Here is a 14,604-nt window from a genome sequence, read left to right on the forward strand (position 1 = left end):
TGATTTAAGATGCCTTTCAGATTATATAAAATTTGATGGTCTCTAAAATAAGATAATGTGAGTTTCACTTTCTAGTTCATTTGTTTTCATTAAATAGAATTCTCAAGTATCTTCATGTTTGTTAATCTAACATTAGTTATCATATTTTTATTCCCAAACGTAGAACTATCACTCGTACCAAAACCACAGGGCCTATCACACCTGATTCAGTGTTTTTCCAGAGGCCAAGTATTGGCAGTGAGATAGCAAGTGGGTAGAGGAGCCGACACTTGAGACATATTTGAGAAGAGAAAGGCCAACACTTAAGTTTTTCGGAACAGAGTTAAGCTTGGCATCATGAAGACAGAATGCTTTTCATTTAACGAGAGCAACCACTTTAACATTTTTGCACTTGATTAAAGGTATTCTGTTAAAAAAATCCTTTGCAGTGTCGATTCTTGGATTTGATTCCCAAGACTTGTGGCCTCTCTGAGCAGTGAATACTCAAGTCTTAGTTTTCGCTGCCAAGTCGGAAGCTGTTTCTTCTCTTCACGTTCAATGATTTCTCCTAAATCTTCGTAAAAGAATCAAAGCAGAGTGTTTTAAATTGAAATGATTATTTGTTCCAAACGTATTATGTCATTTACGTATTACGTATTATGTCGCAAGAATATATCAGCTGAAAACAGAAATATGAGAAAGCAAAAGTTTTGTGGGTTAAGCGGATCAAATAAATTTTCGATAAACTGTCCATCAATCACACAGCTGGTGAATTGATCCAAAAGTATAGGCTTATAGTTAAAAAACTAGTCAAAATAAAGTGTGTAGCCTAATGTCGCCAGCTAAACGTACCGGAGATCCGCAACAGATAAAGCTGCTAATTTCAAATTCATATTACCTCAGCGGCGTTGCAGTATTTTTTAGCCTAAATATGCCTATAATAGTCTTAAAAAGTATTTTTTTTAGATCTGAACGCAGAAGGCAGTTATATCAATTTTATAGAGCCCGGGCCGTGGTTTCACCCTTAATCCACCCCTAAGTAGCTGGGATTGGAGTATAATGCAAATTCAACCCCTATTTATCGGTGAAAAGCGTGTAAGAGTGTAATTTTAAAAATTACACTGTATTTATACTCTTTTCTCCACTCTTTTTACAGTCTTCGCAAACAGTGTAATCTAGGGCGGACTGATAGAAAATTGCACTTTTATAGAATTACCATTACAACCAAAATGAAACGTTAAAGTGTTGTAGCAGTTGGCGCAATGTTTAATGCAAAAAGCGAAAGTATCATGTTGGGCATAGGGAAGGTCGGGGGATCGATAATCACTACCTCATTCCACCTTTGTTTTTTGAAATTACACTCTTGTAATTACACTCTTCCACGTTAATTAAGCGGAGAAATAGGGGTGTAATTTTTTAAATTATTTTTACACTCTTTACACTCGTTTCCCAGTTATTTTTGAGGAAAATCCTCGGTCCGGGAGCCGACATTTCTTTAGTAGATCAGTTTACAAGTTTATTCCAAAAATTTGCCAGATTTTCAAAGTCAAACCACTTTTCCTTTTGGCAAAAATACGTTTGAGTTCTTTTTCGTTCCAGTCAGGTCGAGCGCGATTCATAGCGACACGCTTTCCAGTTGACTGGATTGTCCGGTTGTCATATCGCCAATCCAGCCAATCGAATACCCACTGGTTGGTATTAGGTACACTGGATACGACATCCCAACTATACCCAGCTTTATTACACAGTTGGCTGTACTCCCCACCGTCGTCAAACTCTGCTTTCGAAAGTGAGTAGCAAAAACCCTGCTGGAAAACATCCTCAACATAATACGGCGACTTCTGTCTTCCGTCAGAGGTAACATGAAGAAAGCATCGTGGTTTTGGAACTTTCATCTCATCGGTTACTCCCTCCATGCCTTTGAAATGATTGTCTGTTTCCGAAAGTGGTTCAAGATGCCAGTTGTAGTCGTCTCTTTTTAGCTTCCATAAATGCTGGTGAATTATGTTGAACTGGCTGTACCTTCTACCACTTTCAATAATTCCGCGTCTGAAAAAATCGTCAAAGTTTGCAAATTGTGGCAAGTGTTTTAAAACGCTATCACGAACAACTTTCAAGTGAGAGGTTTTCACAATGACAGGGAAATAGTTCATTGTTCGCATGACCTCAGCGCCTGAATTATCTGTCCAGTGGGTTGTGTTCGAAGTATCTTGCCAGCCGGTGTCTTCGGATACAGGAGACCTGCCCATAACATGAGGTCGGCCTTGTCGATCAAATAGATCTTCATATAACACATAGTTAGTGACCAGGCTGTCATCGTCCAAAAAACCGACATACTCGGCGTTCGTGAAGTTATCAGCCCAAAACATAATTAACTGCTGTCTATCATGACCAACGCCGTTGTAATATTCTTTCGGAATGTAGTTAAACACAATTTCAACAGAATTTGCGTAATCTTTCATTGAGTTTTGAATTCGCTCTGCAAACCGATCTCTCTTTGAACGCTTTATTTCACCATCTAACACCACCATTAACTTTAGATAAGATTTGGGCCAGAAAAATTTCAAGCTTCGCAGTAAATAGTTGTTCAAATCACGCTCACCCCCGGGGAAAGCGGGTACAAAAAGCATCAAGTCTGGCCACTTTGGTTCTACATTTTCAGCACGAGTCGCAATTTTGTCAGGTTGTAATTTAGCTACCTTTTTTTTCATCCGAGGAAAGATATAACCGAGATCAAGTAAAGATGTAATCCATGTTTGAAAATGGTAAACATCGCTAAGTTGAATATAGTCATGTTCATATAGACTGACCACCAAAGATTCAAAATGGCATTCGAGTGATTTTTGGCAACTTGAAGTCCAATTAAACTTCAAAAACTCTATTAATTTATCACTTTTCGCGGACCACTTTTCTTCTTCAGAGTTAAATTCGGCCGAAATACTGAGCTCATTGTAATTTTGAACAACTTGTGCATGTGTAAAAACTATTTTGTAACCACAGTCCTTTAATAGCTTTTGCCCAAGATAAGATCTCCAAATATCGGAAACTGAGGCGTGAACTGTCACGGGCAGAAACAACATGAAGAATGCTTCATAGGTGAAAAGAGTAGATTGAGAGTCGAAAGGGGCAAAAGCGTCATTGGGAACCATAAGCGGTATTCTATATGGGCCATGGTTGAAGTTAACGGGCAACCTTTTCTTAGAACGGTATACTGCACCCACATCCGGGCCCTGGCTGGGCAAAGAGTGATAAACTGCTATTTTTCTTTCCAGAATTGCTGTTTTTTTGAATAAGTACGCATCGCTTTGACACTTTGCAGCTTTTATGTCATGCAAAGGTAGACCTCTGGGCCACGAAAGCGACTTATCAACACCCATAATGGAGACAGGGTTAAATGAGTTGCAAGTCACTTGTTTTCGTTTCGGGGTGGCTTTCAAAACAATTGTTTTCCTTAATTTACTTGTCACATTGGGCTCCAATATTTTCGCCGGAGATGACAAGAGATAGTTACTGCTATCAAAATCCCAAATAAGTTGAGCCCCGCTTGCAATTGCATACAAATAACCGACGTTTTTTCTACCAGAATGGTTCCAAGGTAGGGCCCCACTGAGTTTAACCCCCTCCGATGCAAGTTGTACCTGATCACGAGCGTTGAGATAAATAACCCGTCCTTGCTTTCCTTCATTGAAAGGGTACTTATTGGGCCGCCCCATATCGCTCACAATGACAATGCACCAATCCGAGGGTAATGTAAGATGAATTTTGATAGCATTCGACACATGAAAATCGTTAGTAGCTACGCTCCATTTTCTACATTCTAGCCGTTGATGAGCCCAGCTGGGTCTACTTTTAGGAATCTTCCCGCGCCAGTTTAGAATTCCGTCATTTTCTGAAAACTTAATTTCTTGTCTGGGAAACGATCTGATTTTTAGTCCCTGAAAATTTTTTCGCGATGTTGCACTGCTCAGATCGGGTGTTTTTATTATTGACAAATAAAGTTGTCGGGGCGAGTTTAATTTCGAAGTTTCGTTGCAGAAATAAAGAATTATAAACAGCAAAACAATCCAGAGATATTTGAAGGCATAATTACATGAACGAGATCGAATAGCCCAATCGAGTTGGGTTTTTAGCATCATGCTTAGAAATTAGTTTTTACTAATTTAGCCACCAGCTTAGATGCTCCACGACCCATGATACCATTCATTTTTTTCAATAGCAAAAGGGAATCATGATAGATATGGCTCACGCTAAGCATTTTGACGGAATGTTTTCAATTACAATGTTTTGAAACTCGATTTTATCATAAGTAAAACAAGCTTCAAACTGACAACTAAAAAACTTTGCTCATGAAAAATTGGAAAATTATATTCTAATAAACAACTTTTTGGTCAAATTTTGCATAGCAAAACTAAATTTTATAGCTTAAAAGTAAAAGGTATTCAATTTTTTTTCACAGTCTTTTAACTCATATATTTTTTTCTGCTTTTTTTGTTTTCTATTTAAAACAAAAAAATAAAGATCTGCATAAGGAGTCATAGTTAGATTTCAACCTCCAATCTCCAATGAAAAAAGGAACTTGAAAGCGTACCAGACGGTCTCATAGTGTTCTCTCTGGTGCTACATTTTGCTTTAGGAAAACTGTATATACTCCATGATGCTTGTATTTGTAACACCAAGAAACAAATTATTATTATTATAACTTAACTATCCTATATTTCTTAACATTAATATTCCTGGTTTGTACCACTATCTATAGCGTTGTTCTTATACTACAAAATGTTCAGAGAAAACATCAACGTTTCAAAAAAAACCTACACATCTTTTCTTGTCATATATGTTAACAGAAATTTACAAGGCGGAAATGAAAGATAGGATTAATAGTCAAATAACTGAGAAAAAGGCATTGGATGATTAAAAACGATTTGAAAATCTAAAAACTGAATATCATTTTCCCAATCTCAACTATTATCTTAAGTATTCAATAGCCAATTTAGAAAGCATGCTGAAAAAAACATTATAAAATTGTATTATAAAATTACAAAAAAGTATTACAAAATTGAAGCAAAATTGGTGACAGCTCATGCAACTTCCCAGAATAATTTGTCTATGAACATGAATAGTCAAAAGAAAAAAAATTGGAAAACTTAGAATAGTTTTAGGTTCTAATGAGCTAAATGGTGCCAACCCAAGAAGCCCCCAAGGTTCTTTCGTCAATACTGGATCAGATCAGAGATCAAAAAAACAGAAAGAGATCTTTATTTCCACTGAATTTTTTTTCTCGAAAAAAGTGGATAACCCTATTCTCATTTATTTGCGGAGCGTGGAAAGCAGATAGAGACAAGCTCAAAAACAAGTCCATCAGATCACAAGAATTCAAAATGAAAATGAAAATTACTGGTTTCTCATCAGGTTGACAAAGAAAGAAACCAAACGGAACAAAATCTCGAATTGGCCTTAAATTTCAAATATTTCCGGAAAGGAGGAATGCAGCTAATATTAAAACAACACAGCAACTATCAACAATCAATGACAAAAAAATTGATAAGCGAACCGAAAATACACGGAAAAAACACCACGGCCACAACTGTTGAAAAGTGTACTACCTGGGGCCTAAAATTGACTGTAAACAAGTTGAGCACGTGACAATGTTGTTGTATCGCAACTAGTTGTCAATTTTTTAACAAAAAAAATTTTGTACCCTCATGAATAAAGTATGAGCTTCTAACTACTTTATGAGCAAAACATTGAACAGTTTTTTTCATAGAATTTGTCCAAGAAAATCCACCAAAATTAAAAAACTTTAAGACTCTCACCCTCTGTGATTTCTTATAAGCATTAAAATTGTGTAATGCTTTCTTATAACATCTTGCAAATTCGGATTAGTCTCTTATGTATTCCGTTCAAAAAAACATTTTTTTATTCGAAAACTGATGAGATCTTTCATAAGAAACCTTCTATAACGGCTTCTTAACAGAACTAAACGCTAAAAAATACGGATTTTTTCTTAGAATAGTTTTCGCCTGATCATCATCGGTCATGTTCCTCGAACGAGCTCTATAGACTCATGATAAACATAAACGGACCAAACGAAGGCCGCATTAATATTACCACACAGTTGTTGTTGTCGAGAATTTGTCAATATCCGATTCAAAATCCGATTTGTATAATATTTTCGAGAGCGCGATAACAACCGGTGTAGTAATGTTTTCAATCAACAATCAACTTTTAAGTCACCTCTAAACTGTGCGATAAAGAGTGTAATGAAACCTTAGACTGATCACGGCAACAGCGTGATAATGAATTTTAATCATTTAATCAAAATGAATTTCAAAAAAAAACCTACACATCTTTTCTTGTCATATATGTTAACAGAAAATTACAAGGCGGAAATGAAAGATAGGATTAATAGTCAAATAACTGAGAAAAAGGCATTGGATGATTAAAAACGATTTGAAAATCTAAAAACTGAATATCATTTTCCCAATCTCAACTATTATCTTAAGTATTCAATAGCCAATTTAAAAGCATGCTTAAAAAAGCATTATAAAATTGTATTATAAAATTACAAAAAAGTATTAGAAAATTGAAGCAAAATTGGTGACAGCTCATGCAACTTCCTAGAATAATTTGTCTACAAACATGAATAAGGAAAAGAAAAAAATTGGAAAATTTAGAAAAGTTTTAGGTTCTAATGAGCTAAATGGCGCCAAACCAAGAAGCCCCCAAGGTTCTTTCGTCAATACTGGATCAGATCAGAGATCAAAAAAAGAGAAAGAGGTCTTTACTTCCACTGAATTTTTTTTTCACGAAAAAAGTGGATAACCCTATTCTCATTTATTTGCGGAGCGTGGAAAGCAGATAGAGACAAGCTCAAGAACAAGTCCATGAGATCACAAAAATTCAAAATGAAAATGAAAATTACTGGTTTCTCATCAGGTTGACAAAAAAGAGAAACCAAACGGAACAAAATCTCGAATTGGCCTTAAATTATAAATGTTTCCGGAAAGGAGAAATGCAGCTAATGTTAAAACAACACAGCAACTATCAACAATCAATGACAAAAAGATTGATAAGCGAACCGGAAATACACGGAAAAAACACCATGACCGCAATTGTTGAAAAGTATTCTACCTGGGGCCTAAAATTGACTGTAAACAAGTTGAGCACGTGACAATGTTGTTGTATCGCTACCAGTTGTCATTTTTTTAACAAAAAAATTATGTATCCTCATGAATAAAGTATGAGCTTCTAACTACTTTATGAGCAAAACATTGAACTGTTTTTTTTTTCATGTAATTTGTCCAAGAAAATCCACCAAAATTAAAAAACTTTAAGACTCTCACCCTCTGTGATTTCTTATAAGCATTGAAATTGTGTAATGCTTTCTTTTAACATCTTGCAAATTCTGATTAGTCTCTTATGTATTCCGTTCAAAAAAGCATTTTTATTGTTCGAAAACTGATGAGATCTTTCATAAGAAACCTTCTAAAACGGCTCCTTAACAGAACTAAACGCTAAAAAAATACGGATTTTTTCTTAGAATAATTTTCGCCTGATCATCATCGGTCATGTCCCTCGAACGAGCTCTATAGACTCATGATAAACATACACGGACCAAATGAAGACCTCATTAATATTACCACACAGTTGTTGTTGTCGAGAATTTGTCAATATCCGAGTCAAAATCCGATTTGTATAATATTTTCGAGAGGGCGGTAACAACCGGTGTAGTAATGTTTTCAATCAACAATCAACTTTTAGGTCACCTCTAAACAGTGCGATAAAGAGTGTAATGAAATCTTAGACTGATCACGGCAACAGCGTGATAATGAATTATAATCATTTAATCAAAATGAATTTCAAAAAAAACCTACACATCTTTTCTTGTCATATATATTAACAGAAAATTACAATGCGGAAATGAAATATAGGATTAATAGTCAAATAACTGAGAAAAAGGCATTGGATGATTAGAAACGATTTGAAAATCTAAAAACTGAATATCATTTTCCCAATCTCAACCATTATCTTAAGTATTCAATAGCCATTTTAAAAGCATGCTTAAAAAAGCATTATAAAATTGTATTATAAAATTACAAAAAAGTTTTATAAAACTGAAGCAAAGTTGGTGACAGCTCATGCAACTTCCTAGAATAATTTGTTTACGAACATGAATAGTCAAAAAAAAATTGGAAAATTTAGAAAAGTTTTAGGTTCTAATGAGCTAAATGGCGCCAGACCAAGAAGCCCCCAAAATTCAAAATGAAAATGAAAATTACTGGTTTCTCATCAGGTTGACAAAAAAGAGAAACCAAACGGAACAAAATCTCGAATTGGCCTTAAATTATAAATATTTCCGGAAAGGAGAAATGCAGCTAATGTTAAAACAACACAGCAACTATCAACAATCAATGACAAAAAGATTGATAAGCGAACCGGAAATACACGGAAAAAACACCATGGCCGCAACTGTTGAAAAGTATTCTACCTGGGGCCTAAAATTGACTGTAAACAAGTTGAGCACGTGACAATGTTGTTGTATCGCTACCAGTTGTCATTTTTTTAACAAAAAAATTATGTATCCTCATGAATAAAGTATGAGCTTCTAACTACTTTATGAGCAAAACATTGAACTCTTTTTTTTTCATGTAATTTGTCCAAGACAATCCACCAAAATTAAAAAACTTTAAGACTCTCACCCTCTGTGATCTCTTATAAGCATTGAAATTGTGTAATGCTTTCTTTTAACATCTTGCAAATTCTGATTAGTCTCTTATGTATTCCGTTCAAAAAAGCATTTTTATTGTTCGAATACTGATGAGATCTTTCATAAGAAACCTTCTAAAACGGCTTCTTAACAGAACTAAACGCTAAAAAAATACGGATTTTTTCTTAGAATAGTTTTCGCCTGATCATCATCGGTCATGTCCCTCGAACGAGCTCTATAGACTCATGATAAACATACACGGACCAAATGAAGACCTCATTAATATAACCACACAGTTGTTGTTGTCGAGAATTTGTCAATATCCGAGTCAAAATCCGATTTGTATAATATTTTCGAGAGGGCGGTAACAACCGGTGTAGTAATTTTTTCAATCAACAATCAACTTTTAGGTCACCTCTAAACAGTGCGATAAAGAGTGTAATGAAATCTTAGACTGATCACGGCAACAGCGTGATAATGAATTATAATCATTTAATCAAAATGAATTTCAAAAAAAACCTACACATCTTTTCTTGTCATATATATTAACAGAAAATTACAAGGCGGAAATGAAATATAGGATTAATAGTCAAATAACTGAGAAAAAGGCATTGGATGATTAAAAACGATTTGAAAATCTAAAAACTGAATATCATTTTCCCAATCTCAACCATTATCTTAAGTATTCAATAGCCATTTTAAAAGCATGCTTAAAAAAGCATTATAAAATTGTATTATAAAATTACAAAAAAGTTTTATAAAACTGAAGCAAAGTTGGTGACAGCTCATGCAACTTCCTAGAATAATTTGTTTACGAACATGAATAGTCAAAAAAAAATTGGAAAATTTAGAAAAGTTTTAGGTTCTAATGAGCTAAATGGCGCCAAACGAAGAAGCCCCCAAGGTACTTTCGTCAATACTGGATCAGATCAGAGATCAAAAAAAGAGAAAGAGGTCTTTACTTCCACTGAATTTTTTTTCACGAAAAAAGTGGATAACCCTATTTTCATTTATTTGCGGAGCGTGGAAAGCAGATAGAGACACGCTAAAAAACAAGTCCATCAGATCACAAAAATTCAAAATGAAAATGAAAATTACTGTTTTCTCATCAGGTTGACAAAAAAGAGAAAGCAAACGAAACGAAATCTCGAATTGGCCTTAAATTTCAAATATTTCCGGAAAGGAGAAATGCAGCTAATGTTAAAACAACACAGCAACTATCAACAATCAATGACAAAAAGATTGATAAGCGAACCGGAAATACACGGAAAAAACACCATGGCCGCAACTGTTGAAAAGTATTCTACCTGGGGCCTAAAATTGACTGTAAACAAGTTGAGCACGTGACAATGTTGTTGTATCGCTACCAGTTGTCATTTTTTTAACAAAAAAATTATGTATCCTCATGAATAAAGTATGAGCTTCTAACTACTTTATGAGCAAAACATTGAACTCTTTTTTTTTCATGTAATTTGTCCAAGACAATCCACCAAAATTAAAAAACTTTAAGACTCTCACCCTCTGTGATCTCTTATAAGCATTGAAATTGTGTATTGCTTTCTTATAACATCTTGCAAATTCTTATTAGTCTCTTATGTATTCCGTTCAAAAAAAACATTTTTTTTTCGAAAACTGATGAGATCTTTCATAAGAAACCTTCTAAAACGGCTTCTTAACAGAAGTAAACGCTAAAAAATACGGATTTTTTCTTAGAATAGTTTTCGCCTGATCATCATCGGTCATGTCCCTCGAACGAGCTCTATAGACTCATGATAAACATACACGGACCAAATGAAGACCTCATTAATATTACCACACAGTTATTGTTGTCGAGAATTTGTCAATATCCGAGTCAAAATCCAATTTGTATAATATTTCCGAGAGGGCGATAACAACCAGTGTAGTAATGTTTTCAATCAACAATCAACATTTAAGTCACCTCTAAACAGTGCGATAAAGAGTGTAATGAAACCTTAGACTGATCACGGCAACAGCGTGATAACGAATTTTAATCATTTAATCAAAATGAATTTCAAAAAAAACCTACACATCTTTTCTTGTCATATATGTTAACAGAAAATTACAAGGCGGAAATGAAAGATAGGATTAATAGTCAATTAACTGAGAAAAAGGCATTGGATGATTAAAAACGATTTGAAAATCTAAAAACTGAATATCATTTTCCCAATCTCAACTATTATCTTAAGTATTCAATAGCCAATTTAAAAGCATGCTTAAAAAAGCATTATAAAATTGTATTATAAAATTACAAAAAAGTATTAGAAAATTGAAGCAAAATTGGTGACAGCTCATGCAACTTCCTAGAATAATTTGTCTACGAACATGAATAGTGAAAAGAAAAAAATTGGAAAATTTAGAAAAGTTTTAGGTTCTAATGAGCTAAATGGCGCCAAACCAAGAAGCCCCCAAGGTTCTTTCGTCAATACTGGATCAGATCAGAGATCAAAAAAGAGAAAGAGGTCTTTACTTCCACTGAATTTTTTTTTCACGAAAAAAGTGGATAACCCTATTCTCATTTATTTGCGGAGCGTGGAAAGCAGATAGAGACAAGCTCAAAAACAAGTCCATCAGATCACAAAAATTCAAAATGAAAAAAAAAATTACTGGTTTCTCATCAGGTTGACAAAAAAGAGAAACCAAACGGAACGAAATCTCGAATTGGCCTTAAATTTCAAATATTTCCGGAAAGGAGAAATGCAGCTAATGTTAAAACAACACAGCATCTATCAACAATCAATGACAAAAAAATTGATAAGCGAACCGGAAATACACGGAAAAAACACCATGGCCACAACTGTTGAAAAGTATACTACCTGGGGCCTAAAATTGACTGTAAACAAGTTGAGCACGTGACAATGTTGTTGTATCGCAACCAGTTGTCAATTTTTTAACAAAAAATTTATGTACCCTCATGAATAAAGTATGAGCTTCTAACTACTTTATGAGCAAAACATTGAACTGTTTTTTTCATGTAATTTGTCCAAGAAAATCCACCAAAATTAAAAAACTTTAAGATTCTCACCCTCTGTGATTTCTTATAAGCATTGATTTTGTGTAATGCTTTCTTATAACATCTTGCAAGTTCGGATTAGTCTCTTATGTATTCCGTTCAAAAAAAAGCATTTTTTTGTTCGAAAACTGATGAGATCTTTCATAAGAAACCTTCTATGACGGCTTCTTAACAGAACTAAACGCTAAAAAATACGGATTTTTTCTTAGAATAGCTTTCGCCTGATCATCATCGGTCATGTTCCTCGAACGAGCTCTATAGACTCATGATAAACATACACGGACCAAATGAAGACCTCATTAATATTACCACACAGTTGTTGTTGTCGTCGAGAATTTGTCAATATCCGAGTCAAAATCCGATTTGTATATTATTTTCGAGAGGGCGATAACAACCGGTGTGGTAATGTTTTCAATCAACAATCAACTTTTAAGTCAGCTCTAAACAGTGCGATAAAGAGTGTAATGAAACCTTAGACTGATCACGGCAACAGCGTGATAATGAATTTTAACGTGTGGTTATTGTAGTCATCGACAAGTAAGTCACCGTGATTAGATTACGATTTCATCACGCTCTTTTATCGCCACTATTAATTAGTGTGTTGGACTTCAGCCCTCAACCCCCCACCCCACCCCCCAGTCATCACCCCTGTCAACAGTTGTAATCCGTCGAAGATGTGGATGCATCAAGCTGCCGGCTCAGGAGAGAACAGGTCAGTTATTAAAAAATAAAAACAAATGAAAATGTGACTCATACGCGGTTTCAATCTTCTTAGAATGGAAACTGGTATAACTATTAATCTCGAACCAAAAAAAGACGCTTCGTGTAAAATTTAATAAGCAGCTAGTTTAACGTGCCTCCGTTCGAGAAAACAACTGAATACGTTTATTGCTATTTAATTTAATATTAGATAGCAGCAAAGTACAAATACTCACGCATACTTGTTGAGGCATGCAATATGCTAGTATACATACTCCGAACATGTTAGTTTAAAACTTAAGCAAACTATCTATAAATCTAATTAAGCTAAAGCTAGCTTCAACGAAGATGATTCGCAAGAAAGAACTTCTTTGAATAGCGTCGGTTATGGGGGATCATGGTTTAAGGAATTGCTGCCCGTACCGAAATCAAGTACCAAAAAGTTCTGGGCTCGTCTAAACGCAATTCCTCGTCAATACCGATTCATGTCACTTGCTAAGCGTGCTTTCATATTGATTTTGCAAATGTCAGATTTGTACTGAATCCTATTTTTTACTTGCCAGACTAGGACAAATCTGATTTTCTAGGCCATGTCAGCAACTAAATCTTTAATCTGAAGGAATTTGGCCAGTTCCTCACCATCAATTCTATTCATATTAGTAGCAGTCTCTATTATTTCTGGTCTTGATTATTTTGCGCGTTCTGTTTTATGTGTAGGCAGCTCAGGAGTCAAGTTTATTACAAGTTCATTACAGTCCCCCTTGTTTTGGCGCTGTAGTCAAAATAAAAAGGGTAATGATTTTTTAACATCGTGAGCTGGATAACTGTTTATTAAAATTCGGTCCTATTCCAGAGTTGTGATCTGTTTCCTAGTGGCATTTACAAGTGCTAACTTGTTTACTTGTCATGTTTTTTTTTCGAACCCAGTTATCAAATCGCACAGTCTGATTTTTCCTGCATTGGTCTGAAATGTCTTTTCCACATTACCGACGGTCCAGATAACTCGGGGAGTCACGTCTTCCATTATCCATAAAAGGTGACTAACTTCTGATCAGTTATCCATTGCGTCTACTAGCCATTTTAGACATAAACTTGCGCAGGACTTGTGTCCAAGTTTGCTGCCAGTAGATTAACTTCTCCGGGTTAACGTCTTTATCGTAACCTTTAATGATTGCCGATATTCATGGCAAAATTTTGTATGGTCAACCGATAAGGAAATTGTTTGGAGCGATTGCTGGATAAAAGCAACTGTCCTTTGAAATGCAATTTAGAGGCCTGCTGATGAGGATTTTTTCAACAACAGTTAGGAATTTGTGAAAAGTTTCTCCATTCAACATTTCAGAGCCAATCACTGAGTAGTAAACTTGTTTTGGGGACCGTCTACGTTTTTTCAAATACTCCACCGAAGTGATCTGCTTATGTAGGGTTAAGCTTCAATTCAAGGGTCTTCAGTAATCAGTCAGCGATTTTCTAGTGGTCAAATTGGTTTTGATTTTTGTTATGAGTAAACCTCGTAACCACGTGAATAGACAAATCAGTGCTTAATTGATATGCTGTTTCCAGATGAACAGTCTTTCATCTGAAAAGATCAAAGACTATTGCGTTTTGTCGAGGGCAATCAGAACATCGGTTAATTTTTGCTTGTATGGCGGCGCGAAGGCCGATCACAGAAAAAACTGCTGAACAATGAAACGGCAATACCGTATGTCCATTGTGATTGTGAATATCGCTAATTATAAGAAACGTGATATGTTCTTTGCCGGTACGAACAATTGAGGTTAGCAGATTTTCGTCTGGTTGTTTGCGTTGGTAAGGTGTCCCTTAGCTCTTAAAAATCTATCGTCAGAAATGAAAGGCGGGGAAATTTTGTTTTTTGGAGCTTGCGGTAACGCTTGGTCTTTGTGAAGGCAATCCAGTTCTTCCTCCAATGACAGTTCGGGAGACTGCTGCTAAGATAAATACAATTGGCGATCAGAAACTGGCCACATTGGGTGGAATACAGATGTAATTGATTACATGGCCAATTTGTAGGCAGGTAATGAACTTGACTTCAGAGCCGTATTTGTAAAAAAACACGAAACAGAACGTGCAGAAAAATCAAGACCAAGAAACAGAAAAGCAAAAAATGTTGTTTTTTGCAATTTTCAGTTCTAAAGTATACAAAGGTTTCAATCGTGAAAATGACTTC

The 14,604-nt window shown here is 35.1% G+C and overlaps 1 protein-coding gene across 4 annotated transcripts; it reads right to left on the bottom strand.

Annotated features, from left to right (window-relative positions):
* Positions 1 to 1,287: 1,287 nt before the first annotated feature.
* On the bottom strand, positions 1,288 to 12,611 carry LOC142356536 (uncharacterized). Of its 4 annotated transcripts, none has more exons than XM_075408415.1 (2): positions 12,474 to 12,611; positions 1,288 to 4,134 (listed from the first exon to the last, which is right to left on the bottom strand). In XM_075408415.1, exon 2 carries the CDS (start codon positions 4,113 to 4,115, stop codon positions 1,488 to 1,490), a length of 2,628 nt encoding a protein of 875 aa, XP_075264530.1. In that variant the 5' UTR covers positions 4,116 to 4,134; positions 12,474 to 12,611; the 3' UTR covers positions 1,288 to 1,487. The 4 variants fall into 4 exon arrangements, with proteins under 4 accessions (XP_075264530.1, XP_075264533.1, XP_075264531.1 ...); XM_075408418.1 differs by having other exon boundaries at positions 1,288 to 4,116; positions 12,453 to 12,597; XM_075408416.1 differs by having other exon boundaries at positions 12,453 to 12,597.
* Positions 12,612 to 14,604: the final 1,993 nt, after the last annotated feature.

Source organism: Convolutriloba macropyga, unplaced genomic scaffold (assembly GCF_964194025.1).
Source record: "Convolutriloba macropyga unplaced genomic scaffold, txConMacr16.3 SCAFFOLD_1964, whole genome shotgun sequence".
Taxonomy (NCBI): Eukaryota; Metazoa; Xenacoelomorpha; order Acoela; family Convolutidae; genus Convolutriloba; species Convolutriloba macropyga.